Raw genomic sequence first — 12,376 nt, forward strand, 5'->3', positions numbered from 1 at the left:
TCTCACAAATAAAGTTCAGACAGGCAGTTCTTGCTCTCTGGTTCTTTTATATCAAAGCTAAAAAAAAAATCCCTTTTTATTTATGTTGTTATAAAGAAATATAAAACACACTTTTATATCTGCAGTTAAATAAATAGACATTCAAACTTCCTACTTCAATTCAAATGATGCTAAAATGATGTACAAAGTTATCTATTGAACTTTTAAGAGTGGCATTTATTGACTCTGATTAAAGCTATTAACAGAAAAACTGTACTACTTTACAAATAAATATGAAGGTTAATTAAAATATATTTTTTAAAATTAACTTTAAAAGAAATTGTAAATCATTTAGTTGACATAATAAATTACCATCCTTTTGCTTGCTTTGTAGGCCAACATTTCAGTCTTCGTCAGCTGGGGATCTGTGAGCCCCCTCCACGCCGAGGCCTCCCGTTCTGCTCCGACATTGGCCTTCCCCATCACGGTTTTTCAGTTGGCACGGCACAAGACGTGGACTCAGAGAGTCAGGCCGTGATGTCACCGGAGCGTGCCATGCGGCTGTGGGGCCGAGGAGGTCTGGGTAAATCATCTGGGAGGAGTTCCTGCCTGTCCAGCCGCTCCAACTCGGTGCTGACACTTACGGACACGGAACATGAGAACAAGTCAGACAGCGACAATGGTAGGACATGAGTTTGACTTTAGTGGCTTAATATGTAGCTGTCAGAAAACATTTTTGTTTTTTTTAACCCTTTGAATATTTTAGAATAACTTGGTGCTCAGGAAATCTGTAGAGTTTTTTTTTTTGTTACACCTGTACATTTAAGATCATCAAATAAATTTTAATATCAGACAATGTTTGAGATACCTGGGATACACTCTTCTTCAGCTTGCTCTTCTCCAGAATTGTTTCAATCCAGTCACATTAAAGAATTTTCAGGAATATTGTCCATGGTTAGGGTAACATCTGAACCTTCCATTTAAACATAACTCTAAACTTTGACTAGGCCCTTTCTTAGACAAAGATTTTTAGCCAGTCAGAGGTAGGCTTGCTAGACTGCATTGAGTCTGTGTCTTTTGCATGGTGCATGGGGTGTGAAAGGAGGACAAAACTCAAAATGCCCTGCTAATTATTTAATTAATGACCACAAGGTAGCTGCCTGAACACGTTTATTTATTTTAATGATCATGGAAGATGGGGGACGTTTGTGCATCTGTGTTTATGTGCTTCTGTGTATGAAATGCATATTAGTTATTCTCAAGGCAATTTTCTCTTACAGGTGTGCATGTGTGAAGAGTTTAATGCATTACCCCCTCACAGACACACACATGTAATGAAATACAGTGTGTTTTCATTAAACTCAGCACATACACGTTTTCATTAAAAGATGGGACATTGTAATTAACAGCGAGACAAACTGCTGAGTCCTTGCATTTACTTATATTAAGTTTGATCATGTTTTTATTAAATGACATGATGCCGTGGATGTCAGTGCTCTGGAGGAAACTCTTCGTATCTCTAAAAATGAGTAGTCGTCAAGTTTTCCAAGGCTAATTGACTTTTTAAAGCACAGCTGTGTTTATGTTTGTGTGTGCGTGTGTGTTTGCACACGCCTTAGCAAGAACTAAGTGTGTGTCTGGGTATATGTACGGAGGTGAGGTGACTCAAATAGAGCCGCAGTGTATTTGGCTGACACTGTGTAATCTTCAGTCCAATCTTTATATCAGTCCATCCGTACTGATATATTTTAATATGCTGAATTATTTTAATATGCATTAGCCACAGTGGGAAGTTTTTTAGTGCTGTTTGAAAACATGTTGGCACCTTCCACTTGATCTTATATATGCACTTTGCTCTATTTAAGGTTTTATTGACTCTAGTGGCCTTTATTTGAAAGTAGTTTGTCAAGAAAGAGATGGGATCAAGGGAAGACATGCGGCAAGGCCGCACAACCCAACATGTGGGTCGTGCGGCCACCACCGCACCCCCGCAATCAATTTGTTTTTTTAACGTGTTTGCCATTTCTGTTGCTGCTGCATTTGTGGCAGAGTATATATTCTATGCCAGAATAACTGCAATATAAAGCAAGAATGAGCAAACGATGCGCTACAAATTGATTTTTCGTGTTTGCACTGGCTTATCAATGTCAATTGCTTTGTGAATCAGATACTGAGACAACACAGACAGAGATTGTAAAAACTTGAGAATTTAAACAATTTTAATTTAGGTTTATTAATGATACTTGTAGTCTAATTTGCTGAGTGGTTGAAAAACTGGACAAATTTCAGGTAAGAAGTAAATGTAAAAAATGGTCTATCTGTGGATTTAACTGATCCCAGAGAAAGACCTTTGTATCTAAATATAGTGCTGTTTCAGTCATTACTGATAAAGGCAGCCTCTGGCAAAAATGTTCTGGAGACAAAGAAATCCTATACTGCTGGTGCTGGAGTTAAGTTTGATTAATAAGGGTTTGCACCTAATATGATAGTAGTCTTTACTTAAGATTTTTTTAAGTAAAAGACTGTTCACTTTTTATTTATTCTGGGACACTTTTCAGAAATCTTTAACAGCTGTTGCTGGCCTAAAAGGAATATCGCCCAGTCATGCAATTTTGTGTGACTCCACTTTATCAGAAACATTGACTATGTATGTAGGAGATAGATGCAGTCATGTGATATCAAACACAGTCAGTGCAGAAATGCCTGAAAGTGCAATACACCTAATGCCTTTAAAACTTCTCTTGGTTCCAGTGGACTTCTACCTGAAGACTTTTAACTTTCTTATGAAATGCTAATTACATTTTAATTTTTACTTTCCAGTAATAATGTTGGTCATTTTAACATGTTGTTGTAAAATTGATATTAGAAAACAGATAATTAACTTTGTCCCATTACGTTTCTTTTACTGTCTCCCTTTTGTTTTATTTTATTTAACTTATACCTATCTATTGTACTGTATACAGAAATTCACAAATTGACTACTTCATCTCCGATCTTAAGTGATAGATTTCAGCTCTCTGCTGCAAATGGCAGCTCCAAAAAAAAAAGAAAAAAGAGTAAAGTCCAATCTTATTTTTATAGCATCAAAAGTCATTCCAATCACCTCAGATCTTATGCTTTATGAAAAGGATCAGTCATAATAATAGTGGCAGAACATCAAACTAAAAAGGCTCAGGTTGGACATACAGGATGAACAAACTGTTCTAGAATACAGTTGTATCTGAAGTGCACAGCAGTCAAGGAAACCATTTCTCCTTTCTTGTTTTCAGTGTGTGTATGTCTTTCAATGCTGCCTTTGTAAAGCTAACCAAAATTATTGATTTTTCTTTGACCTAATTGTTCTTAACCATTAATAAAGGACAATTCAAGTTGATCTTATCCAGTGTGGCAGTACAAAAGCAGCATTGCCTACTTCAAACTTAGGCTCAGATTTTTTGATGTTTTGTATAAAATTCTGTTTTTAATTAGTTTTTTTCTTTTTACTTTTTTTTTAAATCTTGAAAGGAAACACATGGTCATGCTTACATACACCAACCCCGTCATTAGTGAAGGACTGCTCTGTTGTAAGGCAGACACACAGAAAAGCTAAAATCCTCAACTGCAAAGTAGGACTTCTCTGTGGAACAAAACTACCTTTGATTGTGGATCTTAGATTTGGTAACAGAGATCTTTAAGATGTTATATAACTGAGGAAAGTCGAGACCAAACCCTTTGTTATTTCATCAGTGTTCTTCGGAAGACGGCAAGAGAATAAACAGCAAACCAAAGTGAGATGGTGAAGTGAGGAGAGACAAAGATCAGAGAAGTGGGGGGGGATGTAACAATATAAAAGAGGAAAGGAGAAAGTTGAGAATAAAGATAGGATGGGAAAGGAGAGAAGCCTCTCTGTGTTTGTTCTCCTGAGAGGAAATATTAGACCGCAGACGTCTGTCTGGCTCCCCAGTGGACACACACGCAAACATGCGCGCAAACACACAGCCAGATTAACGCTTTTATGGTGTCTGAACCCATGGGTGCTCAGCTGGCGCTTGCCCCGTTATTTGATACTGATGATCTCAACTTCACCGGTGTAAAAACAGGAGACACAGATGTATTCACTGACATACAGTAGGTGTATTTGTCACTTTTCCCATATCCGGTTCAATAAAGCAATCAAGAATGCATAAAGCAGTTGTTATATTATAAATACAACATGTATAGTACTGTCTGTTCAAATGAACTATTAGAAAAGACAGGAAAAATAAAATAGGTAAATGAAAGGAAACTGTCTTCTCTGGATTTTGAAGATGAGATGATTAAGAACAAGAAAACTATAGAGGCAGACAGATAGTGGAAGAACTCTATTTTGTCTTTGCTAACTAGATTACTATGTGTCAACAAAACCCTTAATCCATTTGGCATCTCTAAGCTGCTTAACACTATAACCTCAACTCTTATACAGAGACACACACACACTCCCACTGAGCACACAGAAAGCTTTTAACCATCATAGTTGTACCATTTTTACTTGGATTAAAATTAAATTTTTCTTAAGCCTTTGCTGCATTATTGATACATAGATGTTGCGTCTGCCTTGATATGCAGGTGCTCTGTATGTTTAGTGATATGCAAATCTGAGGACATGTGAGGAACCTTCAGGTGCTCAGTTTAATCCCAAATTTTTTCCTGCAAAATAAGTGCATGCATTTCAATCCTTGGACCTCCCTAACACATGATATTTATGAATTATTACATTTTATGTTGGTTATGTTAGTGAAAATGTAGGTTTTATACTCAGCAACAATTGTTGCCGATGGGAAACTCCATAGTCTAAATTACACAAATATGGCCTATTTATACATAGGCCATAAAATAAGCAAATTCATGACATGCATAACCTATTATAACAAAGAATGGTTACATGAGTGTTCACAAATATTTTAGACACATAGAGATTCAATGCCACATCCTGCAGATGTCATTGTTTCAATGTGACCTTTAACCTCATTTGGTCATTTCATCTATGAGGCAAAATCAGGTGAAAATGTTAGTATGAACAAATCTGCATCCAGGAGGAAATTCTCCCTGTTCCACCAGACCAAGCAGTACACCTCGGCCCTGTCCTAAACTCGTTTTAGGTATTTTGTAGTCGTCATTGCTGCCCACGTAGCAATGGGCATCAACACGTCATTGCTGGTGTTGCTGCCCACCACAGCAACACCATCATCAAGTTTGCTGATGACACCACAGTGGTGGGGCTCATCTCAGGAGGCGACGAGTCCGCCTACAGGGGTGAGGTGGAGCGGCTGTTGGTGTGGTGCAGGGAGAACAATCTGCTCCTCAACAACTCAAAGTCAAAAGAACTCATAATAGATTACAGGAGGAAAAAAACAGACATTACACCACTGACCATTGGGGGAAAATGTGTGGAGAGGGTAGCTGATTTCCGTTTCCTGGGGGTCCACATTGAGCAGGGCCTCACATGGAACATGAACACCTTCGAGCTGACAAAAAGGCCCAGCAAAGACTGTACTTCCTGAGGGTTCTCAGGAGGAACAGCATCAAGGAGAAGCTGCTGGTGTCCTTCTATAAGTGCTCCATAGAGAGCATACTGACTTACTGTATCTGCGTATGGTAGCAGAGACGGCTCAAAGGAAAGCTCTCCAAAGGGTTGTGAATACAGCCCAAAAAATCATTGGCTGCCCTCTCCCCTCACTGGAGGACCTGCACAGCGACCGCTGTCTAAGAAAAGCACAACACATCACAAAGGACACTTCTCACCCTGGACATTCTCTGTTCACACTGCTGCCTTCAGGCAGAAGATACAGAGCAACCAGAACAAGAACCAACCGTCTGAGACAGTTTTTACCCGATAGCAATAACAAAACTAAATGCAATCAAAAACAACCATTAATCATCATGAATGATGTATGTGAGAATGTGGCTGTTCTTATTTATTAGTTTTTTTTGTTTTGTTTTGTTTTTCCAGTTATTTGTTATTTCTTACATTGTGTGTGAATTGTGAGACAGTTATTTTTTTTGTTTTTAAGCATATGCACTGACTGATGGCACTTTTTAAATTTCGTTGTTCTTGTGACAATGACAATAAAGATGTATCTATCTATCTATCTATTCAGTGCATAGACCAGTATAGTGCTGTCTATGTATTATGCTAGCGGCAACAATTGTTGCCATGCTTACATTCACTCTTCTTATGATCAAAAGATGAATGAAGGGATACAATTATATATATATATATCTTTATATACCAGTAGAAGACACTTGAAAGAACATATGTTCAAAATATTTTATTTATATTTGTTTTTTAAAGTATTTTACTGACTTCCTCTTGTACAGGTTTGTGACAGACATTTACCTCCAGGGCCACAGGCAGGAAGTAAAGAGGTCTGGTCATGTGACCTTTCACACTAGATGCATGAAATTGATATTGCTTGGAGTAGACACACTATTATTTTATTTTAAAACTTCAATTAACTGCCAAAAGTCAAAACAATTCTTTTAGAGCTTCTAGAAGTTAGAAATGAATGAATGTCTGGCAACAATTGTTGCCGGTGGGATTAAATGGGTTAGTGGTCGTAATATATTTTTTTTCAGCTTCATTCTTTTATCATTATTACTATTCTTTGTATTCTTGTTATTATAATTATCATGCAAATAATAGCTGCTAGATACTCAGTATTTAGATTAAGATGTAATTATTGAGCAGTCACATGTTATTAGTGCACAAAAAACAATCAAATTCAGTTTCATGCCAGAGGCAGACTACACAGAAGATCAGAAAAGCAGTGACTGAAAGACCTTTTCAGAATCAGGTGCTCACATTTTCAGTGTTTCACTGAAATCAGTTCATAACTACAAGACTGAAAATATGCAAGGACTTCAACCTCTGAAGATGATGCAGATTAATACTAAACCACAAAACATTTCTTCTGGGTTCAGAGTGAGTTTCAGCTGATGTTGCATCATTTTCAACTCAGTGCCATGTTTCAAAATGTGTATATACTGTAAGTACATACTATATAATAATGATAAAATTATATCAACGAATATCCTCTTTTTGTTTATATGAGTGTTTATTTCACTGGGGTGAATTTTCTCTCTCTCCTGCTTTATATAAGTTGTGTTTCATGTCATGCTGAAGTTGAAAAGAAAAATTTTAGTATTGCAGTTGAACTTTATTTTTACTTGTAGTAGTAAAGGTAAAATATATTTATTAGAACACTGTTGTGGCAGCTTTGGTGTTAGTTATTTTCCTATAGGAGATTCTCTATAGGCTTTCACACATACATTTTATCTTCTGACTCTGTTGGATATGAGAGAGTCCATGAATGGCCATCAGCAGGATGGTCCACAGTTGTTCTCTCAAGTTAAATATCATTCTGCACTTCTCTAGAACAAACTTAACCCAAAGCCGCTCCAGCTCCATCTTGGCTGTGTGCTTTGGCTCTGTCTGATGTTACTAATCTGTAAGGCAAACATTATATAAGTCGTCTCTCTTTTCTCTCATACAATTCGACTACAGCTCCTTTCCAGTCTGCCACTGTTTCCACTTTTCTTTATTTGTGGATATTGGCTCTCACTGTGGCTCTGGGGTGTCCAATACTTTAGATATTCCTCTGAAAGCGTTCTCAGATTTATAGATGTCAATGATTTTGTTTTTAATCTATTATTGATTTTTTCTAGATCATGATAAGATGATGTGTCACTTTCTGAGATTCTGCCTACTTCATTCTGTTCTATGTATGTAACTTCCTGATTCTGCATGTCTGGCTGTAGGGTAAAGGTCAAATTAGAGGTGACTGTGGAAATTGTTGACTCGTGATTTAACAGGGTGCCTACTTTTTCATTCAAGGCTAGGCTGGTTTGAATAATTGTTTTTACTAGTGTGTAGGTAATCATCATTTGAAAACTTAATTTTAAATTTACTTAGGTGAACTTTGTGTGACACATATTTACTTGATAATCTGATCTATGTATGTTTAGCAAATAAAACGAAGAAATGTACAAGGGCCAAAGATTTGTTCACAACAATGGCAAATAAATATGGGCATGTGTTGCGGTCACATCTACGCGAGTGTGTGTAAGAGTGTTCAATTTAGCATAGCAGGTTTATATGATAAATTCATAAATTATGCATAAGTTGAACTGAACATCAACTACCTCAAACAGGGTGCCTGTGCGCTTACTGTTCTAGTCGCAAAAGATCTCCATGGTATATTCTTGATAGCCTTAGTACACATGCACACACATGCAAACAAATATAACATGAGAGAAAAAAAACAAAGATATTTGCTGGATATGACAAATCACAGCAATAACCACAGTGAATGTGTAAGTATGGAGAAATTATACATGCACATTCACCAGGATCTATTTAAGGACATTTTTCTTACACCATTGCTGCATTATTGATGCATAGATATTGCAACTACCTTGATATGCAGGTGCTCTGTATGCTTAGTAATATGCGGATATAAGTAGTTTTTTTAATAACTTTAGAAAAGCATAAAATGTTGTTAACTGCAGATATGTAGTGTGCCAGGTTCTTTTTTTTTTTTTTTGCCAAGCTGTGTGTGTGTGACGTTAGTTACTTATTTAGTTTATTTTTTTTTAATGCAATAAAACTTTATTATGTGAAAAACAGGACATCTGATGGCTCTATATGAACTAATTTGTTGGGGTTCTTTGTGTGTATTTCCTCACACTTCCAAGCTATACGTTATCTAAGAAAGTGTAAAATAATCTTAATACACTCTATACAGGACATTCATTCTGCTGACATAGGCATGTTTTGTATTTGATATCACTTATATGTGCTTCCATATGAAATCTATGTAAAAAAAACAAAACAGTTTCAGTCTTAGATTAAAATTGCTCCTAAATAGAAGGTTTTTAAATTTGTATGGTTTTAAGTTACTCTGTTCATCTTCAATGTGTGTAACATTTCAGGGATTTCCAATCTAAACAAGTCCAGCAGGGGTGTGTGTGTTGCATGCCTTTGTGCTCTCTGAAAAGTGAGCTGATGTATGTGTGTGAGAGTGTGTGTCGCATCAAAAGCACTGAAAGTGGTCAAGGTGAGAATGGAGATCAAATATCAAATAGATCAGGTTGAGACTGGGCTCCATATCTATCACTGTGTTCCTGACGTATTGACCAAGTGTCATATCCAGATTTACACAGCTAGACCATACACACACACACACACACACACGCCTGCTGTCTATCTCCTCAGCTGGCTTTGACTTCTTCTTTGTTTTTTGATTTCTACTGCCATGTTATGCTCCTAATTTTTTTTTTACTTCTTTCTCACATACATACACATTTACACCCAGTAATTAGTATGTGGTGCTGTGTGATAGCTGGATCAATAGGAGCGCTGTTCTTACAGGATCATTTGGCCTCTGAAGCAAATGCTCTGACAGGCACTACATCATAAGGACATTACCACCAAGCCGTTTTCTCTTACCCACCCCTCTGCTCTCTCAATCCCTCGTTTGCTTTTTTCCCTCCTCTCCCTTTATCTTTTCTGATCTTTATCTCATAAGAACAGTGCCACTGTGTCCTCTTTTTATGCTTCTTTCTGCCTCTGTTCTCTGACTTGAACTGTTTCTAAGAAAACTGAATGAAAATGAAGCAGTCAAAATGAAGTCTTGCCTCATTTGAACTAAGTGTTATTGTTTTTATGCATTGTATTTATAGAGGGTACTCAGAGGTGCTTTGCAGACTAACACAGAATGCAATAAAACACAAAAGTTACAAAACAAGAAACACATTTAATGAAACTAAACATAGATCTCCACCATTTTTTAATTAACTACGGCTTTGTCCAATAGTCCAAAAACATAACTATTAGGTTAATTGGTTTCTCAAAATTATCTTTTGGAATGAGTGTGTGTGTGGGCATGTGGGGGTGTGTGTGCGTGGTTGGTTTTTTGTCCTGTGTGTCCCTGTGTTGCCCTGACATGAATTGGTGATTCGTTCAGGGTGTACCATTGCAGATAGGAACCAGTCCAAAGGATAAAAAAGGATCGATGAACTAATTGATTAAATGATTGATTGATGGACTGACTGATTGACTGATTGTGTAGAACATGATTTATTAGGTGGGGATCACAGTTATACATCCTGGTCTGCAGGGAATATGACTAATATCAAGGTAAAATTAACTACTTAAAGATAATTTTTTTGTTGTGTAAAAGACAACCACACTCTCCCATATATGGAAAACACTTTGTAATAGGTGGTTGGACTTTTTATGACCAAATTACTGTCATATAAATGTATATGTGAACCGTTTCTCTTAAATTTTCTTTCCCCTCCCCACTCCCACCCAGCGTCAAGCTGTGGGATTTTGCATAAAAATGACATTTTCACACCAGGATAGTCAAGAGGACTTGGTCTCTTTGGGTGTGTTCTTAAGTCATACTTGAAATATCTCTCTTCCTCTCTTTGGTTTAGTTTCTCTTTTTTTTCTGTGTCCTGTCCAGCATTATCAGACTCTCTTTGGTTTAGTTTCTCTTCTTTTTCTGTGTCCTGTCCAGCATTATCAGAATCACAGGTGTTTGAATTCAAAGAAGAAGCCTAACTGCTTTACTGTCCCAAATGAATAATTGCGGCTTTCACTATAATGCTAAACTCTATATCTATGTGGATGGGAAAATTCTGTCTTCACATCCACAGTTAAAGTGTATAAATCAGAGATTTAAGACTATTTTTTGACAGTTTTCCAAACTAAATTAATTTACTTTTTTGCTGCATAAATATTCTTTTTGCATGTTTGAAACTTTTTTCATTGATGATACTTGACGCCTCCTTTCCGACACGCAGCGTTTGATCTCTGTTTAAAACTACTGACGGAAGCACAGCTATTTTCCTTAATGTCTGGGTTTACTCAGAAACAAACCATTATTCTCAGAGTACTTTTGTGGAGCCCGATGAAGAAAAAAAAATCTTTCACACAATGTTTTGTGCTGATGCGGCTGTTTAGTTGGTGCTCCCCTGGTGACCACTAAGATTCAATTCCTCACCATAACCATGGAGAATTCTATCATTTAGAGCAGTGTGATATGTCAGCAACTCTGATACCATGGTGGAACATCAATTGGCTCTCAGATAATTAAATACTCTGCAGAGGGAGTTGGAAAGTAAACTGTGTATTATATATGAGGGACAGGTGTGTGTTGATCCACAACAAATTTTCTAATTTAAAGACATTGAAGATGAATTAGTTCTAATTTATTTGATGCCGCAACTAGATTACCCGGCCATTCTATATTATTATTCATCTATCTATCCAATATGTTGAACATAGTGTTATTAAGACATCAAATAAATCTATCAACACCTTCAAACAGCTGTGCAAAATATGATCCCTAATCAGTAAAAGGTAGACTGAATGCTAATCACTGCAAAAGGACCCAGTGATCCTTTCTTCACCATCATCCACTCTAATATCTCACCCCCTCCTCTGTCTGTTTCTCTGTTTCTCACACATACATTGTAGCCTTCCTAGAAGTGTCTGGAAAGCTAGTGATAGTGCGGCTGACCTCAACATATGGGGAATTTTACTGAGAAACTTCACATAAACACACATACACACAGCTTTAATTCCTGCTTATTTTTAACATGCAAACTAACACACTCCCACCTCGCCTTGGCCGTCCTTCGGAGTGTCATACGGCTTTCACTAAATGGGATTAGGCTGCTAACAAAAGCATTTTACTCTAGTGTGTGTATGTATGCGTGTGTGTGTGTGTTTGTGTGTTTACAGGCAGGCCTGTTGAGTGGGAGGACCAGTCTGTCTGTCTTTTCATGAATCTCATTCAAAGGGTGGCATTGTGGCATTGTTAATATTCTTAAACTGACAGACACTCTACTGTTATTGATATGAAAAACTAACTAAGAATAACTTCATCATTTTTAACTAATAGAGAAGAAAAAAACATTTGGGGAAAAAATTTATTTCAAGAAGTATACAGATGAAAGCAGCCATGATGAAGACTGTTAGTGATGGTATTGTCTAATGCCCCCTCACCACATTCGATATACATAAGCAGCAGATTCCCACAGTAATTATTCAATGCTCCTCCACCACCACGCACAGGCCAGCTGACAGCCCTGCCTGGGCCCTGGGTAAGATAGAAAATTAGCTAATACTTACCTGATACATGATAAATGCATGATTCATACTGTATTCTATATGTTCTTTTTTCCCCCTGCTATTGGCTCCATACTTTGGATTTTAATTTTCTTGTTTGAAACAGTTTGTAAATGATATTCATCAAAGCCAACAGTGACACAAATCTCAAAAATAATGTATTAAATTATTGTTGTACGTCATTATATGTAATAATTTGAATTAAAATGGAAATATATAAATCAGATAAATACTTTTACA

At 36.9% G+C, this 12,376-nt stretch overlaps 1 protein-coding gene across 11 annotated transcripts in view; it reads left to right on the top strand.

Annotated features, from left to right (window-relative positions):
* Positions 1-12,376, top strand: part of LOC102233011 (teneurin-3) — a 323,707-nt gene that overhangs the window by 95,597 nt on the left and 215,734 nt on the right. For all 11 annotated transcript variants that reach the window (XM_023333407.1, XM_023333406.1, XM_023333410.1 and 8 more), the window contains exon 6: positions 374-661. In XM_023333407.1, coding sequence (XP_023189175.1) covers positions 374-661 — 288 coding nt within the window. The remainder of the gene's footprint in view (positions 1-373; positions 662-12,376) is intronic.

Source organism: Xiphophorus maculatus, chromosome 5 (genome assembly GCF_002775205.1).
Source record: "Xiphophorus maculatus strain JP 163 A chromosome 5, X_maculatus-5.0-male, whole genome shotgun sequence".
Taxonomy (NCBI): domain Eukaryota; kingdom Metazoa; phylum Chordata; class Actinopteri; order Cyprinodontiformes; family Poeciliidae; genus Xiphophorus; species Xiphophorus maculatus.